Raw genomic sequence first — 24,738 nt, forward strand, 5'->3', positions numbered from 1 at the left:
TGATTTGGGGGGTTGAAAAGTTATGAAAACTTGTATCATTGGGATTTCTGGCAAAAGTTGACGTCAAACAAAAAGGTATCCAATACAAGAGTTGTGGATCATGCAAAAATCTACAACTTTTGTAGAGGTCACTTTTTAACATAACCCCAAAATTTCTGAGAAAAATGCGAAAAACAGATTTTTTTTCTGATTTTTTGTTTTTTATTCCTCATTTCGGCAAAAATATTTTAATTTTGATGAAACTTGGTGAAAGTATACCTTTCTCTGTTTTAAATGACCTCAAATTTTTTTAGATAAAAAAAATCAAGAAGTTTCTGAGATATTCATTTTTTTCAAAGAAAAATTCTACTTAAAAAATTCATCATACAGACTTCTGCCGGTAATCATTTTTTTCGTTTAGAAATATACTTTTTGGTGAATTAAAAAGATCTATAATAACAGTTCAAAAACATGCTCAAAAATGCAAAAAAATAAAAAATGACTTGCAGCAATGAATTTTTCAGTTATTGTTGATAATTTGTTGAAATTAAAAAACATTCAAAAACTGATTACACCTAGGGTTGCCAGATGTCCGGTTTTCGACCGGACAGTTCGGTTTTTTTGATGCCTGTCCGGTTGAAAAATGTTTGGTAAACCGGACAAGCAAATGTCCAGTTTTTTGTTGAATTCATAAAATATCCTGCAATTTGGGAAAAAATGTTTGCCTAAAAACGGTAACAGCGGCAACAGCGCACGGAAAACGAATTTATTTCGCCGCTGAATTAGTTGCGCAAATCTAATAGGCAACAATGCACTGGATTCGTAGAGTGAAAAATGAAAAAGTCCGCCTTGCTTGATAGTTCCGTAAACTTCTGTACTGCCTTGGTATGACTCATAGCTTATCTCAAAATCTATTTATTTAATTTTTTTTTTTTTTTTGGAATGCTGTCCGGTTTTTTTTTCGAGCACATCTGGCAACCCTATTTGTACAAAGTAAAGATTCTGGATTTGCTCTACAACATTTAGGTTATGGCAAAATTCATAATTCTAGAATATAGAGATCTGATTGGCTAAGCGTACAAATTTAAGTTTATTTACCTACCTATATAGGATTATGGGATCTGTAACACTTTACAGCAGTCAAAATACAAATTTTCCAAGTAACAAACAGTAGTAGGTATGTTAATAAAAAAGATAATAAAGACTAAAAGACAAAAAAAATGAAGATGGTTGAAAATAAAATGGAAAGTTAAAGGTATAAATAATTTTAATGCAAGATTTTTATTAAAAACATGTACTTAACCTAAACTAACCTAATCTAAGCCAACATAAAGCAGAAAAACAAATATCACGAGTAACTATAACGAAAAGTTAATAAAAATGAAAATCCTCATCGAAGCACAAAATAATAAAACATTCACAACGTTGAATAACAAAAGACCGAGATTGGTCAAAATCTCCGATGAGTAAGAATCTTTTAATTCTTAATATTTTAGTTATATATAAAAATAAACCAACATCGCCTAAAAGTATTTATAAATGTTTAAGGGGAAGTGAAAAAAGTCCATCGCACATCTGCTAACGATTGCCCTAAAGTGTAATAAAGACCATAATAAAAAAAATATCGATAAAACAAATAAATTACTTTATTATATTTTTTAAAATGCAGGTGGATCCTGAGTTCCACAAAGAGTTCCTAGTCTGGCGTCAAAAGCCCGTGTTGGGAAAAACTGACCCTTTCATTCAACGAATTTACAACGAAGACATCAACCTGTGCTTGCGCTTCAACAACAAGGAGTTATCGAGTAAAGTCAGCATCGCTGTGGAGGCCGGTACGATCCTAATCGAAGCCGTCAGCGACAAGACAAAAGCCATGTTCCCTAAGTAAGTACCCAGAAATACGACACGGATATTTTTTATATGAGTCACCAGAACATCATAAAAATTCCGTTTATATAATACATCGGCAGTTAATTTATGTACTTGATAACTTTATCTTTATTCCAGGAAGTCTTGCTCGGTTTCAAAAACTAATAAAATTCAAATAACGATGGTTATAACTTAAACGGGTAATTTTGATCTTACGGGTCGTAGTAGCCGTAGTCAATACGTTTCGTTTAATTAAATATATATAAAAACGACTATGTACCTGACACGAACGATCGTTATTAATGTGCATGCATTTAAAAAATGTATATATAAATTTATGATCGCATCCGGCTGCCGTAAATTAACATGAAACAGAATTCTTAGTAAACGATTTTGCAATTGAAGACTATAATGTAATTACAGTCGTAAACACCGTAATTGATTTACATGTTTTATTTTTTATCTTTCAGAAAATGTGCGTTACTAGAAGTCCCAAGGTTATGTTTTTATAGGATGAACATCGGAGAGTCGGACAATTGGTACAGCATATCGCAACTGTGTAGGAATAGGGTAAGGTTTCGTTTTAACGATTAAATAATCACTTATAAATTTAAGAATCGACTGTAACTTCGTTGCATTTGAAGATATCAGAAGAGTACAACGTAATTTATTCACTTAAAATTCATTTCTTTAAAAAAAATCTATAATATATGTATTGATATGTTTTAAACATCCTGTATAACACATTCTGTTGGAACATTTATAAAGTTTGATAGGTCTATGTGTGAAAGATTTGACCGAAAGTATGTGTTACAAGCATAATATATTTGAAAGAGATCATTGGTAGTTCAAATGAACAGTAGGCAGTCATATCCAACATAACCTAAGATTTTACACTTATAGCACAGCTTTGGTCAAATCTCTTGCGCTATTTGTTTCTAAGAGAGGGTTCTAACAAAAAGTGTAAAAATCTACAGGGTATTCCAGAAAAAAGTTAAAATACTTTTATAATTTATCAATTTTTTGTTTTTCAGATTATCGCTGTCTGTGATTTTTTAAATTATCTCAAATACATTGAAAGGGGTCTGGTGAAAAGTTCTGGTAAGTTTACACATTTTTTAAAAACAATTATGGAGCAACAAGATTATCGCAGCATGTGTTCCCTGAAAGTAAGATGAGATCACACAGCTTAAAATTAACTCAAGATCAAAACAATGTGAACGTCTTATCTCTCTCATCATAATTATAATTTATAAATACTTCATTATGTCTGATAATTGATTTACGTCCTGGCGTAACGTTTAGCAGTGTTTTTCCAAAAAAATAACTTTGTTTTCGAGTCTAGCTGTAGTGATATTTATAAATTCTGTTTTGGCAATTGATTTTTTTCATTTCAGCTCACGATGTCTACTGGGAAATTATAAGGTTGAGGAAGAATATCTCCCTGGCCCGCCTAGGACTGAGCCTCGCTTCGTGAAACTAAGTTATCGGACTCGTTACATGTGCCAAATTCTACCCTACGCTATCCTTAGTTATAGATCTGTTAAAACTCAAACCAAAGACTAGGTGATTTAAGTTGCAGAATTTTTATATTTTACGGTGTAGCAAATTCAGGAATTTATTTTTTTACGCATTTGTCCCCGCCTCGTGTACATATGCCTCTCACTTTAATCCCGATTAAGGTGGTTAAAAAAGTTTTAAAGAAATGATATTTTGCTATTTTTAAAATGTTTCTTTTATAGGTGAAATATGATTCGGAACAAAATTAGGGAAAACCTTGTAGAATAGAGTATTTTTTCCTGTGAACACTTCAGTGATGAAAAAAAATTGAAGATATGTAAATGATTTTTAAGACAATAAATTGTTTCGATCGGAAATTAGTTTTTGGTATGTTTTGAATGTGGATGAAAAGCCTACAGTGTATGTCAATGATACTCTACGCCTACTGGTACATTGTGCCTACTAACCTAGTAGGTACAAAATAACATTTTCTGCCAGTAGGCATTGACATTTTAGAAACACGAAAATTAGGTTAATTTTGCCTTCACAGGGTATCTGAAACTATCGTTGGTATCCAAATGTACTCACCGAAGTGTTTTTGTTGTAAATTTATGTATATATTCTATGTTTTAGCTCTTATTAAATCTCAAATTTATTGTTGATATTATTTAGACTCTCTATACTGACAAAAAGATATGTAACAAATAAAACGAGATATGTACTCACTTTGTTTTATTTACATTTTCGACACGGGCCTGAGCCCGAGGATATTGAAGCAGTGCTCCATAATCGAAGCCGCCGCTTCCACCAGTAAAATCCTTCCGTGGTTCACCTTGACGATGTCTCCCGACGAGTCCTTCTCTATGCAATAACAGTTGTCGTAGAACTCGGTGAAGGTCGTAGCTATTTCGTAGACGTACTCGCACAGGTGGTGCAGACAGAGATCCTTCGTTATTTTGAATAGGACGTCGGGGAAGCGCAGCAGCACCTTCCCGAGTTTCCACTCCTTGTCGTGGTCTAACGAAACCCGTTCCTTTTTGCCGAGTTCCTTGATTTTCTCGGGGGTGAAATTGGCGTTGCGAGCAATCGATTTTATACGCGTGAGGGCGTACAGTAAATAGACGGCGGTGTTGCCTTTGTCTTCGAGCATCTTGTCGAAGGAGAATACGTAGTCGAGGTGTCTGTTGTGCAACAAGTCGGCGTATTTGATGCAACCGTATGCCACGGATTCTTGGGCCTTCTTCAGTTCTTCAGGTGTAAGAACCTTTTATATAAACAACAATAACAAATTATTAAAATCATTTTTGATTTAAGAGAACAAGGCGTTAGGCAGACAAAAAATAAACGGTAAACATTAATTATTTTTAAGTTTTTTTTTTAGATTGTCGTGATGAAGAAAACATAAAACGAATTCAATTTTTGACATTCTCTTCGACAAATAAAGCAAAAACTTACCTTATCCCGTTCTTTCTCTTTGAGTTTATCGAGCGCACGCCTTAACCCCTCGTCTAACAGGTCCAGAAGCTTAACGGTATCCCCAGAACGGGTCTTGAACTTCTTCTTATCCTCACCGAGCACAACGCCGAAACCCACGTGGTCGACCCGGTGGATACTCTCGTCCAACACGCCTATTCGCTTGGCGCACCCAAACAGCGTCTGAAAATGTGTAGCTTGGCCGGCGTCGGTGACGTATATAATCCAGTCGTCCTTTTCTTCGAAGAGACGGTGTTTTATGGCCGCCATATCGGAGGTGTCGTACGTAAAACCTCCGTCGGATTTTACAATCGTCATGGGGATGGTCCCGCCGCCCCAAAGGATTTTTCGACCTTCGTCTTCTTCTAGGTACCCGCCGGCTTCTAGTTCCTTGACAATGTTTTCCATTCGTGTCTGGTAAAACGATTCGCCTCGCTCGACGAGTCTCACGTCGAGACGGTCGTAGATTTTCTGAAATTCTACACACAAAAACTAACAAGGTCTGAAACGGTAATAATTAGAAATTACCTTTTCGAGAGATGTCGCAGATGAGTTCCCACGCCTTTTTGTGATCTGGATCGAACGATTGTAATTTAACGACACTAGCGTAAGCTCTCTTCTTAAATTCTTCATCCTCATCGAATCTTATCTTCGATTCCTTATAAAAACCTTGCAAATCACTGATAGGAGGCATCTTGACTAGATAGTCTGGAAACTTTTCCTGCAAATGAGCAATTAACATCCCGAATTGGGTTCCCCAGTCACCAACATGGTTAATACGTAAAACGTCATGGCCTAAATACTCCAACAATCGGCAAATACTGTCTCCTATAATAGTCGAACGTAAATGTCCGACGTGCATCTCCTTAGCAATGTTCGGGGATGAAAAATCAACCAAAACCTTACGTTTCCTTGTCAAAGTAGGAGGTTTCACCCCGTATTCAAAAATAGTCGATAAACTTTCAACGCCGTAAGCTTTGCTTAGGAAAATATTTATAAAACCGGCGTTCGCAACTTCCAGCTTTTCGATAAGCTCATGTGAAGGTACACTCTCCACAATCTTTTGAGCGATTTCTTTCGGTACAGCTTTCTTACCCAACTGCCTAAAAACTTTAGCCAAAGCCATAGCAGAATTACACTGGTAATCACCAAATTGGACATTACTTCCAGATAATGCAATATTAACAGGAGGGTCCGGAATATCTGGGAAAGCCCTAGATATGGCTGATGAAAATATATCGGTAAGTATGTCGGTAATACTCTGCATTCTAGTTTTGTCAATGGGCTTCGCAGCAGCAAGTTTCACACTATTCAATTGTAGTGCAATCGCCTAAAATTTTCATTCAAGAATAATACATAGTAATTAAATAAATTACCCACTTACCCTATTTAGAATTGCCAATCTATGTTTCAACTTTACATTTTCCGTGATAACTTTGTTCAGCTCAGGATCATCGGAAGATTGTACCGTCTTATTCTTGATCAGTTTCTTGATCTCCGACAACTGCCTTTTTAATAAATTAATTTGTTCTTGCTGCAAATTATTATCATATATTTTCTATTACTGATGCCATATTTCAAGTACTTACAGCACTATCTGCTTCCTTATTGTAAATCGACAGACTGTTTTCCATAATACTGTTTGCTTCCGAAATAAATAATAACTGAAATGAAATAAATAACTACAACTCTAAATTATGCATAAAAACGAAAAATCGTTTTTTAAAACTTCGGTGGCATAACCTCAACAGCCTTCGTATGGAAAAGAACGTGGTGAAAATAGAATGAAGTGAGAGAGTAACTAGTGGGTGGGTGATGATGGCACACAGAATGGCAAAAATCTAAACTATTTATGGCCACGTGTAATAGACGTGGATTTATGTTCATTAATTCGTATTCAATATAAAAATTTTTTAAAATAGCACAAAACTGAGTGTCACTGCTATTTGTTGATCCTTTTTGTAACAATCCGAGCAAGAATATTTTTTGTCGAAAAGTGACGTTATCAAAATGAAAATCTGAACGCACACTGCCTATTCGAAATGAAATCAAAATAGATCAATGCCTGCCTCCTGCTTGCTTAGATGATAAGTTTTTAGTTCACAAAAAGTAGTAGAGATGGCGGATAAATTCACTTTGTTAGAAAAATAATATATACAGTGTGCTATATTAAAAGAAGCCATTTGAGGGCAAATCTTTAGAATTGACCTGCTTTAGTAGTGCACATTTTTCATGAAAATTACATTTGAACTACTGAACTTCATTTGTTTTTATTTATATTAAGGTTTATACATCTGTAAAATAAAACGCCTTGTATTTTATTGGAAGAAAGGGTATGTAATAGATTACAGAAACTTTTATATCGACAAAGAAACTTTCAAACAAACATAAATTTTTGCAGTAAAGAAGTTATTAAACTAGCGCTTTTCACTGAATTGTTTTCTAAAACACAACCCAACAGTTTCGGTATGTTCACTAAAGTCCCAGCGATAATTTTGGGATACCTCCGTTCTTTATCAACGCTATAATTAAATAATAACCGTTTACTCAGGTAACTATCATAAGCGGAAATATTCCCCACCTCCACATAGTCTTTCAGGTGATTCGAATACATTTGAATTGACAGTCTGAGACTCTCCGATTCATCCAGCTTGTTGGCCGGTAAGTAAGCTAATCTAAAATGGTATCCCAACGACTCATACAAGGTAACAACATGTTTAGATACTTCGTCTAAAATATCCTCTTCTTCCAATGTCGACGTGAAGATATTTATAACCGATTCTTGGCTTAGATTGAACAAGTTCTTCGGAGTTTTCTCGCTAATCGGCTGATATTTTCTACCAACGGAGAAATACATTAACGGAAAGTATGACTGCTGAATGGTGTGCCTACAGAAATATGCCATAAATGAAGAAAGTGAGGCTGCGCCACATAAATGTAAACGATTTACGTCGTCCTTGGATTGATCGTGTCGTTCCAACATAAAAACTTTTGATTTTTCCTCGTGTTTAATTCCACAACCTTCAACGATGACGCTGCGGCAAAAATCGGGATTGGAGAATTGTGTGTAATCCAAATCTAGTAACGAGTGTCTAAAATAATTTAAGACTGCCATTTCGAATAAGGCGGCATCGGATTTAAAGTAACACGTAAATGGATCTATGTATTCGATCAATTTACATTTTTCCGCAATTTCCATATGAGATAGCGATTTTTCTTCAGAATTTTCTAAAAACTTGTGTAGTGTCACGAGTTCAAGCGGTGTTTTTTCATGTAAAACGTTGGGTAAATTAAGTAAAATTAACATGGTATCCTCTTCAAGATTGTGGAAATATTGTTTAACGTTATTTAAATCATCTTTTACTAACCTCGAATGTAATTTATATTTCTCGATTTCATGTTTATTAGCCTCCTCGTCCTTCATTAATTCTCTTACCAGAGCTCCTATCTTAATCCGTGTTAATTCTAAAGTTTTTTTCTGAATGTCTATATCGTGAAAGAATTTCCACCTCTCTTCTATTTTATCTATATCCAGAGGTAGCTGCCTCGCCTTAAAATTCCTTTCCAAAACATCTTTGTTTTCTAACTGTTTCTCGAAATCGATCACCGGTGTTAGCACTGCAAATGTTTTGTGAGCTTTGTCCCCCGTTATATATAACGCTGAAGAAAACTGTCTCTTTACACGAAATGGTACAATAAATACAAGTTTCAAGTAACTTAACATTTTAAGAGTCTTCATCTATTCTCATCTTTTTACTAGGACTGTCAACTTCGTTGTTTTCGTCCCCAGTACTAGTATTTTCTGCAGTTGGAGGTTGTGTCTCAATCTTCCTTTTAGTAGGCGCTTTCCAATTTCCGAAACCAGCGGCACGTTCTGAGTCCTCGATGGTATAAGGTTCCAATTCTAAGGCTTTCAGTCTTCGCTTGTGGACTTTTGTTTTAAAATGATCTTGTAAAGCGGTATTGTTTATGAAGTGTCGGGCACAATGTACACAGTAATGCTGAGCTCCACCTGGCACGTCGAGATCTACTTCTTGATTCAACAAGCGGCTCGCATTTTCCGGCTTAATATCTTCGTCGATCTGTAACAATAATTATATTATGTCTAATCTACTTGATGTATCACTATGTAAAATTCCATAAAGTTATCTTACAAGATATAGTTTTACCTGGTCTAAATCTTTAGTCCTTCGTTTTGTTCTCCATTTCTTTTTCAAGTGAGTATCTCCGTAGTGGTACTTTTTTCTTTTATAAACCATTACACAAACTCATAAAATTAACTATTTACAACGTGGTCACCTTTAAGGTTAGAATTTAAAGTGAACTGATGAACATTGAACTGATCCTTATCATATCCAATCCGATTAGGACTTCAAAAATTTAATTTGAAATGTCAAAATTATTTTTGATAGAAAAGGTAGCGACTAGAGAATCCAGAGATAGGCCTGGTAGCGATTGTAAAATATACAATTTGATCCAATGAATTGATTAAAAATATATACTTTATATCACTTAAGTACATAATTTTGTAAGTACTTTTTTATAATATACTCTCCTGTCAAATAAAAATTCTGACAAAGAGCGGGAAATTCAAATGTAATTATTTTCTTTCACATCGAGGCACTCTTTAACAGAAAGCATTAAAATATAATATACACAATAAATGTGTTTAATAAATTATTAATCTCTAAAACTGATTCGTGTAGTTAAAATAATTTGAATTGGAATATAAATTCTAATATTCTAATGAAACTATTCTATTTCCAAGATAATTGTTATATAAGATCACATACGTTTACTATATTTGTAACCCACAAAATAAGATATGCTTTCAACAATCACATCGGTATTCTCATTCAGTTCATTTTTTATATTTAGCCGACCGCATACTGTGTAACTGAAATAAATGTATTTTACATACTTGATATACGTATAATTTAAGAACCTTAATATTGTAATGTTTCGACAAATAATAGAGTGAAATAAAAATATTTTACACTTTACCTTCTATTATTAGATGATAATGGAAATTAGGAAATTATTATTAGGTTCTAGGTTATATGTCATATCTAGAATCTAGATCACATTTCACATTCTTCAAATTGAAATTTCCTTTACTGGCGCAACCGCAATAAACAATTTAAAGCTTTTGCCGCCGCCCGTTGAGTTCAGCGACTTTCCCACAGCAGTTTGCGGGGATTTTTTATAGATGACGCTCGTGTCGGTCGTTGGTTGTCATTTGAACTATTATTTTGTGTTGTCAAATCTAAAAACTGTAATTTCTATTACTCATTCCCGGGCAAAAAAGGCCAAAGAAAATTCCGTACTTAGTGTAAATTTTATCGTGGGTGAGTGCTGTAGCAAGTAAGTGAGTTTGTGCGTCCGGTGGACAGAGATTAACTGGAATAATTATGTTTTATTCGCGCCTAACAATAACGGGGAACCGGCAGCCATGTTGTAATAGTCTTGTCAAGCATCATGGGTTAAAACTGTGAGGTTCCGGAGAGCATTATCGTGAAAAAAATCAATCCGGAATTATGCAGGACAGTGCATTTTATCTATAAACGGTGCATCTTTAAGCGGTAGTGATAGTGAAGCGGATAGCGCCCGCGAAAGCGATGGTTCTGCGCATTATTACGGTCAGAGTGAGTGCAACGTCGTGCTAGCTAGCGCAGGGAGTCGTCTACTGCCTGGCCAACGACTGCGAGGTTCCAGCATCCCCAATTGCGGGAGGTGAACTAAACGGACGTCGGGACCGTTGTTTTAGCGTCCTGGGGTCGCGTCCGCTGCCGGTCATGACGTTCGGTACTCTGTGACACGTGCAGTGCCGTCAACGGGGGTTCTACTATGGCCAAGATTCTCGGGAAGGATCAGGCCACGTACGCGAAGGAACGCGATGGTTTCCTTCGGGACCTGCAGCACTTCCATGAGACCCGAGGGTAAGTCACTGTGTTTGATCTGGAATCCGTTATTATTTAACGTTTCGCCTCTCCCACAGGACGCCGTTCAAGAGGGCCCCTACTCTCGGCAGCCGGGAGGTCGACCTGTATCTTTTGTATTCTCTCGTTACTTCCCTAGGGGGATGGATAAAGGTAGGTACACTATTTTTTTTGTCGCTCGAACGGCTTTATTAAATGTATTTTATATTCGGAGTTGATGTCCTTGACAAAAGTCTATGATGAAATTCGCCAGTACCGATTTCCATTACACACCGGTTTTTAGAATCGGACATGGACGAGATGTGTGTGCATGTGTTGATGTTTTTGTTTAGAGTCTCTGGCCGCCCGGCTAGGGCTTGATGATAATAAGCAATCGGCTGCTAAGCGGTAACCGTACTCGTCTAGAGTTCTCTCGCGATTCGGGAGACACGGAAGGTGGAGTGGAGCAAGGTCAGGGTCAACTCTATCGGAAAGTGCCTTCGGCCGGTGTAAAAAATTTCAGAAGGCGTGCATTGTGTAGCGCTGGACACATTCAGATTTTTTTTTCACTGCAGCTAGCATTTGTCAAGTCGGTACTCTCACTTTGAATTTCTCCATCGCGTAAACAAACAATCTGGTTTGAAAAAGGAACGGAAAAGTACCGAAATACGTTACAAGGATAGGAATTATTTTATATCAGTTTTATTTTTAATCTTTAGTATGTAGGCAGCGCATTGTTGTGCTGTGGCGTGCTCGACTTTATTAAATAAATACGTTTTGCAATGGATTTTAATTATCGCCTCGCGAGCCAAGGTAAAAACTACGGAATATTTTAGAATTATGCTGGTGGTTTCTATTTAAATTATGACGGATTCTTTGGCACAAGTAACGCAAATATTTCCGATTTTACCTTTCTAGTGCAATAAAATATTCGCATTCCTCTGTGTTTGTACAAAATATTTTATCTGAAATTAATCGTATGTTAACATTCTGGATGTTAAAATAATTTACAACTGCATTCTTAAGTGTATAGTCAAATATAATTTAAAAAATCATGCTTTCAGGTTGAAAGTACCTATTCCAGTATTGGAATTTGCCTATCAATGAGCAATGTTCAATTTATGTTTTTTTAATAATACGGCCTTATTGAAATAGTATGCATTTTATTTTAACGTACCCAGTAATTACAATGAGGAACTTACAACTTCTTTATTATTGCATTTATATAAACTATAACAATTATTATTTCCGGCGTTAATAAAATATACAGTTAGCTTGTAATGGAATGTTTCTATTATTCTTAAATATAGGTATAAATCTGGTTATTGCTTTATAGAACACGTTTTTGAGATTAATTCTAATCTCATATTCCTAGAATCTATCGATGGATTGACACAAGTGTTTGTAAAATGTTTCCGTTACTAAGTTGCCTTTACCTACTTGGAAAAATTTACATTAACAATTCATACAGTTAAAAGTAGCTTTCTTATTTGAAATATCGATCACAATTATTGTTCTATCAATAATTTGTGCATTCCTTTGACGTATTTGTTTTATTTTAATTTGCGTTTTAAAGAAACTTACGTATGTTACATTCACATGTTTTATCTGGAATAAGTTGAAATTTTTTTATTTGTGAATTGTTTGTATTAAGAAACTGGATACAAAATATTTCGTATCCGATTCTAAACGAAGTCGAGCAATAATTCATTCGCTTAATCGTGTACGGGCACAAATTAGCAATAATTTAAATTACCTTAATCGATACTGTGATTTAACATTTTATTTCCCGTTTCCCATAATGTTAATTTCGGAAAGTTGCTCCATGCTCACTTACACACGCATTATGTAAATGCCTTATATTTAAGGCCTCGTTTGATTATCCTTATAGCCTCGCTTTCAGCCGACTCTCCAAAGAAATTTTATGTAAGGTAAACGAGCTTTCTTGGCTTACGGACTAGATTCTGTGAAACGGTAATTAAGTTAGTGATATGCAGTTTGTTTTTTGCTACTAAGTTTTGTCGGTTAAAATTATTGCGTTAGGAATTTTTTTTAATAAGACTGTTTTACCATGGATGGAATTACTAGGATTTGATTATCTATCTGATAAAAGTGTTTTTTATAGTTCAATTGCACTGCTTATCATTTATTTAGGTACATTTAAAATATATGTATTTTCCCCGTATCTGTATTATTGTAAGTTTCATAATTTCTAGAGTTAATTTTGAATCCTGTATAAGTTTCCGGATGAGGCTAATTGAGATAAGTTCCAATTTATTTTAGCATATTCCTTATTTTGTCGACGTCAACCACTTGGTTAACACATTTTTCCCTGACATACTTCACAAAAAATCTTTGACTTGTAGTTACTGTCGAATTTAAAGCACAGTATTTGCGGTATTATCTTCATTTGGTCTGGATTTGAAATCACAAAACATCTCGGAGTATGACTTTTGGAATAGGAAATTCTTATAATAATAATTGAATCTTTTATATAATAATCGATCGTTATCTTTAGTAGTTCATCTGTTCTCAAAGCTCCACAAACACCAATTATTAAAATTACCTGAAAAGTTGTCCAAAATTAGTTAAATCGTTCGATTTATATTAATTTGTATTACCTATTCTAGTAGAAATCAATTATCAGGTGCTTCTTGTAAAAATCTCTCAATTCCCTCTTTCGTCAGAATCCTGAACTTTTTCGGACGCTATCCAAACTGATTTGTTTTTCGAATATGGTATTAGTTTTGGAAATTTTCTGATATTTACATTTTTTTGGCATTTAGTGTACTTTTTAACATGGAATATGCTGACCATAGCGTCGAAAGTTTAATTTTATTAAGTAATTCAGAGTTTTTTAAAGATACTGGCTTGAAATTTGATGGTTGTATTTTATTTAGAAATATTGACAGGAACCTACAAGATAATATATCAATAGAAATTAAAAATACACAACTTTCAATAAAATGTGTTTTATTTTTTTCTTCAAATACGGTGCATCCTCGGAAAAAAATTGAAGGGACCAATTTCATTCAGAATTGATGGTGGATTTCCGAAAAAATATCAAAACGGGAAAAAGTCAGTAGCGTACCATTTTTTTTTAATAACGGTTGTGCATTTCTCGTACGAACGCCACTGGTGCAAGTAGAAATATTCGGATCACCCCAAAAAATGCACATTTATTCATCCAAAGCGTTTTTTTAAAGACTGACCGCAAAAAACCTGATTTTCGCCCGTTTTTTTCACAATTCGCAAAGAATTAAAAAAAATCATAAAATCATGTTTTTGGTCGCAAATTATTTGTAAAAAAAACTGAAATGGCCGTAGCTTTTAGTATTTTGACAATTTAAAAAATCACCCCTATCTAGGTGTTTGGGTGTTGAAAAAATGCCAAAAATGTAGAATTTGAATATTACCAATTGATATAAAAACTATTATGTGAATTATCTTAATATATTTTTTTTGGAATTGTTACAATTATTTCTGATATTTTCTATTTTTGGAGATGATTCCACCCCCTGAGCGCGTAAGGGTGGATTTTCTAATTCAACATGCTTATTTCAGTCATGAGAATAAATCTTTGTATCAAGGATCATTCGATAGAAAAATTCACATGCTAATAGTTTTTATATTTATTGGTAATATTCAATTCTTCATTTTGGGCGTCTTTTCATCCCCTAAATAGNTTATTTTATTGATTGCAGTTTTCATAAAAATATTGTTTACATCTCGAACGCCAAATGTTTTTGCGTTCTCGGAAGGATATTTTGCCGAGCTTAGCGATTCTTGAACGAAAAAGTACCATTTCGCATTCTAGATACAAAAGTAACTATTTTGGAGAAACTTTCGCGAAATTCATTCGCGTAAAGACTTTTCGCTTGATGAGGATTTTGCCTTAGTCCCTGTGTCAAAGAGCATTTGGAATTTGAACCATTTCGATGGTAGTTCGTTTGAAAACAAAATATAGTGTAAGTAAAATAAGTCTGTGTAAAAACTAGATAAAGTTCGATACGGTTAATATTAAAATATGTATATCGATATTTCTTTTATCTGTTTTACTTTTTCCGTTACTTTTCTCCCAGGAAGTGTTGTAAATCAGCTTTGTTGATGCACTTTCCTTTTGTGAAAATCTGTACTTGTGGTTCTTTACAATAAATGATTATTATAATTATTATATTTATGTTTCTCATACACGACAATAAAGTTAAACGAATATTTACATAAATTACAGATAATAATATCGTAAAAGGAAAATTTACACTCAAAACGAAAATCTGCGCAACGTATTGCAAACCATTGAAAATTTGCAAAAGGTCTATGTAAATTTCTACGCTTTTTATCTGTGCAATTTTACATAAAATTCATGTAAAGCGCAATAGTCCTTACAAATTGTTCGTCCGAATGTGCCGACCACTCTCTCCTCCCGCGCCCCCCTTATTCCCGCGACCCGACTGAATTTAGCCAAATAGCGCTGGTAATAGTAGTAGCGGCGTGCGCCCGCTAAAAAAAAATCCAGCACGCGACTCGCTCGGTCGACCCCCCTCGGCAGATAAACACGCGGAAAACAAAGCCTGACCTAGTGCACACAGACACATACTCGCACGAGGACCGGCGACCCGGTGCCGTGGAGCGAGGACCGCCACACTAAGTGACTGTCGATCGGCAGCAGCGGCAGCGGGCCTCTTCCTCGCGCCACCGTTCCGTATCGCGGGCCCGACTGCATATCCTGTCGCTGCCGGTACGACGAGGCGAATAGGACGCACAGACACGGACCCTGACCTACTACAATTCACCGAGTGCTCCATCCCGGCCGGCGGGGGCGGCGAATTTCAGTAGTAAACAGTCACGGTGCGGGCCGATTTTTGTTGTTGCCGCGTTCGCCCGGTTGATACCGCTCGGCTTCGTACGATCCAAACTAGACGCGGCGGCTAGGTGTGCGGGTTTGTGCGTGACTATCCTGGTCCTGGACACCTTTTTTTGAGTCGCAAGGTCGCGGGGTGGGACTCTGGTGGCGGTAAGGGATTCCTCAATTCAGTGTCTTGGTGTGGTGGACGAACCGATCAGAGAACAGATCCACAACATGGAAAAGGACACAGAGGGCCAATAATTCGGAAAAAATAAACCAGGACATTGGAAAAAACTTGAAACAATACGTAATTTAATTTAAGAATTCGCGATTAAACAAACTTTTGACATAAAACTAATGAAATTATCATCAATGACAAATAAAGTAAAATAAACTCAAAATTACTTTTGTCAAGGTATATATTTACAAAAGAACATGCAAAATATATGGGGAGATACAGGCTTATTCCAATTTTCCCGAAAATACGAATCGCTTTGAATTCGAAAACACTAAAAAGTACCACCCTGTATATATTTCCATCGCCTACCTCCAGAATCACAAAGTAACTGTGAATACCGACGAAAATGCTGCGACCACCGCTACTGCACAACCTTATCGACGTATGACCAATACTACCAAGTCATTGTTACAAATTTTTCCTTTTTATTTTGTTTTTAAAAGCCATATACTGATAAACCGCTCTTATACACAAATTTACACCCTCCCTTATATGTCTTGGAAAACTTAATTTTCACGCTAAGCATCAACAGGGTCAAATCTTAGAATTCACCATTTTCCTTCCCACTACCACTCACGTAATCGTGAAATATCTGGACCAGTTTTTTTCGACACTGAAAGGTCCAAACAAACACTAAATCACTCCGATCGAACCACCCCTGTGCCCAGCGGTAGTGACCGGACATTATTATACTTTGAAAGTTTATACCCTTTGAGAGTTTATACACTGTTAGATTCTACATATTTTCCTAACATTTAGTGTTATACTACCGATACTTTAATCATTCTCAGTGTTAATAATTTGNCCGACGAAAATGCTGCGACCACCGCTACTGCACAACCTTATCGACGTATGACCAATACTACCAAGTCATTGTTACAAATTTTTCCTTTTTATTTTGTTTTTAAAAGCCATATACTGATAAACCGCTCTTATACACAAATTTACACCCTCCCTTATATGTCTTGGAAAACTTAATTTTCACGCTAAGCATCAACAGGGTCAAATCTTAGAATTCACCATTTTGAAATATCTGGACCAGTTTTTTTCGACACTGAAAGGTCCAAACAAACACTAAATCACTCCGATCGAACCACCCCTGTGCCCAGCGGTAGTGACCGGACATTATTATACTTTGAAAGTTTATACCCTTTGAGAGTTTATACACTGTTAGATTCTACATATTTTCCTAACATTTAGTGTTATACTACCGATACTTTAATCATTCTCAATGTTAATAATTTGAAACGTTATTTTTTATATAACAGTATACCTATTGGCACACCTAGAGGCTAGAACCCCTAGATCCCAGACTTTAAAAAAGAAATAGATTTTTCTGGGAATAAAAGGGATTTTCCAAGGCTCAATTTTGTTCACAAATTGTTAAAATATGTTTCAGTATATCTCCAAAACTTTAGAAGATCGAGATCATTGGTAACTTTTTTTCTTCTTAATTTTAATGTTACTTTGCCACTTGCATATTTTTTCTATGGAAAGTTCGGTATGTCACAATAATATCACATTAGTATCATAAAGTAACGCGCTTGTATCAGTAATTTTTCAAATTAAAGTACGAATTTATAAAGTAATATGAACTCACATTTATCTATTTTTAACTTACAATTAGTCTCTGTAACACATGTGAGAAAAAAATATTTTGTGTACTCTAATTTAGATGTAAAAAATTACCATTATCAATAATAATTCTCCAGTTACGAGATAAAACAAATTATTACTCTCCGTATTACTGATAATAATAATGATTTATTTTCATATCAGTTATATCACAACCAGAACAAAGTGCATATCTAACAGAAAAATTACAGATAAGCGATAAACAATAATAAAAAAATATGTTTCCGCTTCTAATTAGTTTTAAAAATCCACCGATCTGAAATGAATGGGCAGGAGCGCAAGGACGTAAGCAGAAATGCAGGGTTTTGGGGATGTGTGCAAAAAATATATCCGAACCTCATGCAAAATTGGATGTAATTTTTCGTCCCTGCAGTTTGGTGTAACAAATTTTTTCCCCGCTATTAAATTTATACATAGAGGACATTGTTATGGTCCAAATATTGTATTCATATGTATATAAACTATTCGTTATGCACGTTTGCTTTGGGAGATAACTATGGCGCACATCTAAAAAAGTTAAATTGGCGTTAAATTCGCACAACAAAACTAATCCCAAGTTAATCGTTAATTATTTGTGCACATACCGTATTTGCCTTTAATTTCATGGGCCCCATAAAATAAACATAACCGTCAGTTAAATTTGAAAATGAGCAATGTGGAATTATGTAATTTTCAGTTGAAGGTCGTGGCGCCGTGGCTTAGGTTTCAAACGGGAATAATCGATAAAAGGTGTATAATAAAAGTATTTTGCTCGTAGAGACACAGGACACAGCTACGATAATTTTTGTTTGTACACTGATACGCTTGTAGTTATGGGTATCATTACCAAATAATGAGCAGGAAAGTTATACATTTTTTTAACTACGTTCGACTTTTTTTGTTCGTTTGCTTCTATTAGAATTAAAAATTATTTATCAGAGTGAATATTAAAGTAAAAAATTAAATATTACCGAATAAGATTCAATTTAATACTCGTTCCGAATAAATTATCGTGCCGTACGGCGGTAATTCGCCCGAATATTCCCGGCGAAAAAAAAACTTCGATAGATGTATGATTTGTTGTCGAGCTCGTGCTACGGCGAACGAGTTTCTCCTGATCGCACGGGTCGCTGAACCTGCTAGGCGGCTAACGTTATGGCTGTCGGCACCGCCAGGGAACCTGGCGTGTTCGGTTGTTGGAATCAAGCTGACGAGAATCGAGGCGCGTCCGTGTTTGGGTATGTTCGGCTTCGGGCCGTGCCAATTTTAATGTTTTCTCCAGGTATCCCCCGTAACTGACGCAGGCGGGGTGGCTGCCGCTTTTGTTTCCTGTTTTTGCGACGTAGTCGTGGCCGACTTGTTTTAAGGAGGACGGGTGCTGCGAAAAAATGCAGCCGATTGCGTATTTTTTGCAATGCGGAATCAAATTCTGTGAATTTTTCTTGAATTACTTATCGATTTGTTTTTGTTTTTGTAATGCCAAAAGGTTGAATTTTTAACATAGATTCTTATGGGAAATCCTGGTGCGTACTCTTATAATCGAATTACGGGTAAAAAAAATGCAAATGGTAAGACGAAAAAAATATAGACATATACTTGAATTATTAATTAATAGATGAGGGAAAGAATAAAGTAAGTTGCCGCATATTTCACAGAGAAATAAATAGATGAATGGAATGAATGATGATAGGTGGCGGGAAATTTAAATAAACTTTTTGATACACAAATTAGTCATTAGAAATGGATCACATTCAACTTGTGTTTATTTGTGTAATTCAATTTGGAATAATAAAATAAAATGGGAAAATTTCAAATTAAGTGTTTTTTGATTTTTTTTTCTTATTTACAAAGTACGATAAACTTTCAATGCCAGAAGTAAAAAATACAGCCGCAGCAGCATATAACCAATGAAATATTTATACTTTGCATCACGGCGATACAATCTTATGCATTTTGATAAATTATCACATTTTTTCATTTAAAAATTAACATTTCAATAATTTCAGTATATTGTTTAGAATATATTTGGCTGCAATAATCGTATCACAGTATTTACACTTTTCCAAGCGAATCACTTCGTGATCACTCGGATTAGTTTCCCTCGAACGGTGTGCGGAGGTTCTGGCTCTACAATCTTGTCTTCAACAGCTTTTTTCCAGCTTTAGCTATTTTCTGTTGTAATTCTCAAGCATTCATACTTTCTTTTGTTCGCAAATTTTCCTTTCTACCGACTCAGTTCTTCATCCGACATTTTATAGGTTAAAGTAATCAGCTGTGCCTTATCAATTTTGTAGTACGAAGATAGTGTTGTTCTTAAATTTTAGCTCGAGTTTTAGTAATTATGAATCTCTTAAAACAGAAACTTAACTTTTAATCAAATTATGAATTGGAAAAATATGTAATTAAAGAACCGAAAGATTCACGTCATCCAAATAATCACATGCACTAAAAATAATATTTAGGTACTTACAAAATTCTGTAAATTTTTAAACGCACAAGTACAAAACAAACTACAAAATATGCTCAAAATGTCCACCACCATTTTCGATGCAAGCGCGACACCCTCGAGTCCAATTTTCGCGAACTCGCTGGAAAAAGCATCAAGAAAAGGAAATAGTGGTACGCAAAAAACACTCCGACACGGTCCAATTCCAGATACCAACTGAATTGCGTATTGTTGGACAATAAACATTGTATTTTATGGTATTCTATGCACGCAGTTATGTGAATATTCCTTAAATAATCGAATTTTTGTACATCAACTTGGGAGATTTTGATAACTTGTTTTCTCGGAAATAGTTAACTTTAGGACCCATGTCATTGTTTATTTCAATGTATTCTACTGTCTGTTAAAATTAAGGCGGTCAAATTCTAACACCCTGTATACATGACAAGGACTGCCAATTTAGAAATAATGAACTCAACATACTAGTGCACTGTTGCCAAGTTTCTTTTGACATTTATTTATGCATACTGGGTAAAAAATAATGATTGAGGAATGGAAATGTATACATAATTTTAAGTATTTTGAACTCAATTTTATTCAACATCTACAGGCAAGTATCTCAATCTGCTTAACTTTCTAGTCATAAAGAATATTTTTGTGTCGTATGTTCCAACAGCAGGGGAGTTATACGAGTACATAAAAATAATTCTGTTACTAGTTACGAATCTGTGGTACCTATATCGGCTCCAACAGCATTAAAATATTTAAATTTTTATATATGTTATAAATCACGACAGTTCAAACAAAGATAAAAATAGTTCACATAAATTTATTTTGCTGTGTTAACTTGTGTATATAAAATGAAATGTCAGTTTGTACGAAAGCAGCCTCACACTGAGCCCCGCCTTAATAGACATTATTTAAAAAAAATTGTGCAACATGCCGTTAACTAAGAGAAATCGGGACAAAATGGTAGTTTTTGTAGATATTTCGGACGATTTATCGGATTTAACAGCCCGTTTGGATCCAATAATTTGTGCGTGAGAAGCGGCGGCGAATTATCACCGCCACACTATAATTCATTTGGACACTTAGGTATGGACAAAATTAGCGCCTCGTAGAAAAAAGATAAAAAAATTAAAAAACAGCTTTTTAAAGCTTAAGTGGAACAGATTAAGGGGAAAATAATCACATTTCACCAGCACCCCATTTACACCCTCAAAATTGAGCCCCAAAATTATAATTTTGGAAAAAATTAACATTTTTTGCTCTCTCGTTTGAAAAAAATGTTTTTTCAAATGTTACAAAACATTATTTTATAGTTTTTGAGATGAGGAATAAGAATCCATTGTTTAAATTGAGCTAAAAAAATTTTAGAACCCTTAAATTTACGAATATTTCATTTTATGATGTTTTTAGCTCAGATTTCCGCTCTTATGCATCGATATGCTTGAAATTTGAACAGTAGGTGGGGAATAGCTCAAGAAACAAAATACAGCCTATGCTGATATATATTTTTACCCTGGGGGTGGTTTCTACCCCTTTGAAGGGGTTGAAAATAAATTGTCAAAATAATCCCGGGAATGGATAGAGCAACTAATTTCAAGCAAAAAATGTCCCATACAATTTCTTTGATAAACCAATACTTTTTGAGTTATTTGCGATTGAAAACTTAATTTTCCAAATGAAAATTCATTTTTTCATAAAAAAATTATTATAAACAGAACTGAGATCATATCCGATAAAATATTATTAAAGTAGAATAAAATACCTTTAATTTGGTTGTTTAAAGATATTTCTAGCTGCTATAGAACCGAAGTTATAAATTCGTAAGTAAGTTGTGACATTTTACTTAAAATCGCTATAACTTCATTTCTGCAGCAGCTGGAAAAAGCCAATTGAAAAACAGCTGTTATTCGCGATTAATTAAATGAAAGTCGTTATAACTTCGGTTCTATAGCAGCTAGAAATATCTTTAAAGAACAAAATTAAAGATATTTTACTTTAATTTAATAATAATTTAGATCTGTTTATAATAATTTTTTTATGAACAAATGAATTAACAATTGAAAAATTGAGTTTTCAATCGCACATAATTAAAAAAGTTGGTTTATCAAAAAAATTTTACAAGACAGTTTTTTTTCTTGAAATTAGTTGCTCTATCGAATCCCGGGATTATTTTGACAAAATTTATTTTCAACCCCTTCAAAGGGGTAGAAACCACCCCCAGGGTAAAAATATATATCAGCATAGGGTGTATTTTGATTCTTGAGCTATTCCCCACCTACTGTCCAAATTTCAAGCAAATCCATGCATAAGAACAGAAATCTGATATAAAAACATCATAAACTGAAATATTCGTAAATTTAAGGGTTCTAAATTTTTTTAGCTCAATTTAAACAATGAATTCTTATTCTTCATCTCAAAAACCAAATGAATTATAGTGCGCCATATGCGATGATCTAGCGGACTCTCTCCTCCGCTTTACCGAGTTTTAATCCCCGATAGCTTACAGCTTACACAGCGCCAGCCGGTTCTATAAACAGGCTCTGTTGCCGAGTGCTGGGCGATGACGGACGTGGCGCGGTTGTCGTTGTTAACGCACCGTGAACGACGTGTGGCAACGCTACGAGTCGATCGCGGTGATGCGAGGAGGACGAGGAATCTCTAAATAAATAAGCGTTTCCTTCCGATTCTCCGAGGTCTCAGAGCGGACGGCGATTCGAACGATATTAATTAAAAGCGCATGTGTAACGTATTGTTTACGCCTCCCAGCTGTGTAGAGTGTGTGCATTTACGTCAACTAGAATGTTAAGAGTTTACTTAAAAATGCAGAAGCTGCAACATATAGTTACTGTTAAGGAATGCAGGGTGTTCGTTTACACACACAGACAATAGCAAGAAAAAAATGAGGGAAAATATTCTACGATGCGCCCAGTTAATACAAACCATCGACGTTTTTCTGTTTTTAAACCAACGTTTACTTTAATTATAATTTAACATCACCTTGATGGCAAAAAAGTAGCCGAGCTTCCTACAAATCGATTATTCCCAAAAATCGCAATCAGTGGGAAGCTTTTTTAATCGATTGCGATTTTATGAGCAACAGTCTATTTTTAAATGCGAATTATTTAAAAATACAAACATGTTTCGGCAGTCATCTGTCTTCTTTTCACTCTTCTTCTTTTTTTTAACTATAACTACGATTTGAAATCGACCGGTTCGGTTCCATTGCGCAGTGTAGGGCGGTACCGAGTAACAAATAAATTTTATGCCCGTCATAAATTTTATGGATATCGATCCGTGAATTTGATGAAATGAAAACCTTCAATTAAATAATTAACGGTTATGGTAAGCGACGTGCTCGCATTGATCGAATTGAAGCCATGCGTCTTGTGTAAACTATATCTTTATTCAATAGTCCAACCAAAGGGCTTATAATAAACCTAAAAAAAAATAAATGCGTGAGCAGGGGCGGCGGAGGGTTGATTTGGGGGGTTGAAAAGTTATGAAAAATTGGGATTTCTGGCGAAAATTGACGTCAAACAAATAAGTATCCAATATAAAAGTTGTAGATCAAATAATCTACAACTTTCGTAGAGGTCACTTTTTAACATAACCTCAAAATTTCCGAGAAAAATACGATAAACAGGTTTTTTTCGGATTTTTCGATTTTTACTTCTCATTTCCGCAAAAATAATTTAATTTTGACGAAACTTGGTGAAAGTATACCATTCTCTGTCTTAAATAACTTCAATTTTTTAGATAAAAAAATCAAGAAGTTTCTGATATTCATTTTTTTCGGCCTGAAACACTTTTCTTTCAAAGAAAAATTCTACTTGTACAGAGTTCTGCCGGTAATCATTTTTTTCGTTTTGACATATACGTTTTGGTGAAATAAAAAAATCTGTAATAACATTTCAAAAACATGCTCAAAAATGCAAAATGAATAAAAAATGACTTGCAACAATGAATTTTTCAGTTATTGTTGATAATTTGTTTAAATTAAAAAACATTCATAAATTGATTACACCATTCAATTCTACGGAAAAAAAAAATAAAAGAAAACTGTCTCATTGTTTGACCCAAAACTTTGTACAGTATTGCTACATCTAAGTCGAATTACAAATGCACAAATGATAAATTATCGCAGGATGATTTGAGATTTCAGCAATACAAAGTATTAACTACAAAGTCTACTGCTGACGCGAAATCCGAAAAATTTGCAAAATCGTTTTATTTTTTTTTGTCTTTATTTGAAAACGAATTTTAAATAAATTGCATATTTACATTGCCACATTTTTCGCTCTATCCAATGGCGTCAACATTTTTGTAATCCGACGTTTCGTCTTCCACGGGCCATCATCAGATTAATTTTTTTAAATATATCACTGCTATTTTTATGACAAAATCTAGTCATTTTTAATTCTGTATTAAATGAAAAAGGTTTTTAGCTATCATTAAAAATTTTTCCCGAGTACGCTTTGAACACTTTCAAAATACCTGTATCTATTGGAGGAGAGAGAGACAGGAGAGAATCAAAGTCAATACAGCACAAAATATCCAACAATTTTTTTTAATCCATAATTTAAAAAGTTGTATCTAATAAAAAAATAATACGAATTTATGAAATATTTTATTATTTTGTAATTAATATTGCTAACAGTAGAAAAAAATTGTTGGATATTTTGTGCGATATTGACTTTTATACTGTTATGACTTCATCCAGTAGATATTTTGAAAGCGTTCAGAGCCGTACTCAGGAAAAATTTTAAATTATAGCTAAAACAAGCTAAAAAATTTTTAAGCGATTACAATAGTAATATCCTCTAATTCAGAATTAAAAATGACTATA

The 24,738-nt window shown here is 34.6% G+C and overlaps 5 protein-coding genes across 8 annotated transcripts in view; 2 read left to right on the forward strand and 3 right to left on the reverse strand.

Moving 5' to 3' along the window:
• The window catches only part of LOC108908602 (guanine nucleotide exchange factor for Rab-3A-like), a 15,443-nt gene extending 11,374 nt beyond the window's left edge, over window positions 1-4,069 (forward strand). The window contains 4 exon segments of the mRNA XM_023454206.1: window positions 1,525-1,863; window positions 2,319-2,418; window positions 2,883-2,949; window positions 3,246-4,069. Coding sequence (XP_023309974.1) covers window positions 1,525-1,863; window positions 2,319-2,418; window positions 2,883-2,949; window positions 3,246-3,325 — 586 coding nt within the window. The 3' untranslated portion in view covers window positions 3,326-4,069.
• LOC108908628 (probable arginine--tRNA ligase, cytoplasmic) lies at window positions 4,066-6,780 on the reverse strand. Its single transcript, XM_018712716.2, has 5 exons — window positions 6,411-6,780; window positions 6,206-6,355; window positions 5,350-6,151; window positions 4,804-5,300; window positions 4,066-4,612 (listed from the first exon to the last, which is right to left on the reverse strand). The coding sequence occupies exons 1-5, from the start codon at window positions 6,453-6,455 to the stop codon at window positions 4,085-4,087; spliced, it is 2,022 nt and encodes a 673-aa protein (XP_018568232.1). The 5' UTR covers window positions 6,456-6,780; the 3' UTR covers window positions 4,066-4,084.
• A 338-nt stretch (window positions 6,781-7,118) lies between these two features.
• Window positions 7,119-8,584, reverse strand: LOC108908608 (serine--tRNA synthetase-like protein Slimp). The gene has a single exon (XM_018712692.1). It carries the CDS (start codon window positions 8,558-8,560, stop codon window positions 7,199-7,201), a length of 1,362 nt encoding a protein of 453 aa, XP_018568208.1. The 5' UTR covers window positions 8,561-8,584; the 3' UTR covers window positions 7,119-7,198.
• LOC108908609 (zinc finger protein 593 homolog) lies at window positions 8,522-9,177 on the reverse strand. Its single transcript, XM_018712693.2, has 2 exons — window positions 8,991-9,177; window positions 8,522-8,903 (listed from the first exon to the last, which is right to left on the reverse strand). Exons 1-2 carry the CDS (start codon window positions 9,078-9,080, stop codon window positions 8,547-8,549), a joined length of 447 nt encoding a protein of 148 aa, XP_018568209.1. The 5' UTR covers window positions 9,081-9,177; the 3' UTR covers window positions 8,522-8,546.
• An 850-nt stretch (window positions 9,178-10,027) lies between these two features.
• Window positions 10,028-24,738, forward strand: part of LOC108908626 (AT-rich interactive domain-containing protein 2) — a 63,006-nt gene continuing 48,295 nt past the window's right edge. For all 4 annotated transcript variants that reach the window (XM_018712712.1, XM_018712714.1, XM_018712713.1 and 1 more), the window contains exons 1-2: window positions 10,028-10,760; window positions 10,820-10,913. In XM_018712712.1, the coding sequence (XP_018568228.1) occupies window positions 10,669-10,760; window positions 10,820-10,913 (186 nt within the window). In that variant the 5' untranslated portion in view covers window positions 10,028-10,668. The remainder of the gene's footprint in view (window positions 10,761-10,819; window positions 10,914-24,738) is intronic.

This window comes from Anoplophora glabripennis, unplaced genomic scaffold (genome assembly GCF_000390285.2).
Source record: "Anoplophora glabripennis isolate ALB-LARVAE unplaced genomic scaffold, Agla_2.0 scaffold248, whole genome shotgun sequence".
Taxonomy (NCBI): Eukaryota; Metazoa; Arthropoda; class Insecta; order Coleoptera; family Cerambycidae; genus Anoplophora; species Anoplophora glabripennis.

Coding starts and splice junctions, on each gene's coding strand:
- LOC108908609 (XM_018712693.2), bottom strand. CDS start 9,080: ATGGTTTATAAAAGAAAAAAGTACCACTACGGAGATACTCACTTGAAA. Junction 8,904..8,990: donor GGACTAAAGATTTAGACCAG/GTAAAACTATAT, acceptor TTATTGTTACAG/ATCGACGAAGATATTAAGCC.
- LOC108908608 (XM_018712692.1), bottom strand. CDS start 8,560: ATGAAGACTCTTAAAATGTTAAGTTACTTGAAACTTGTATTTATTGTA.
- LOC108908628 (XM_018712716.2), bottom strand. CDS start 6,455: ATGGAAAACAGTCTGTCGATTTACAATAAGGAAGCAGATAGTGCT. Junction 5,301..5,349: donor CTGCGACATCTCTCGAAAAG/GTAATTTCTAAT, acceptor TTTTGTGTGTAG/AATTTCAGAAAATCTACGAC. Junction 4,613..4,803: donor AAGAGAAAGAACGGGATAAG/GTAAGTTTTTGC, acceptor TTTATATAAAAG/GTTCTTACACCTGAAGAACT.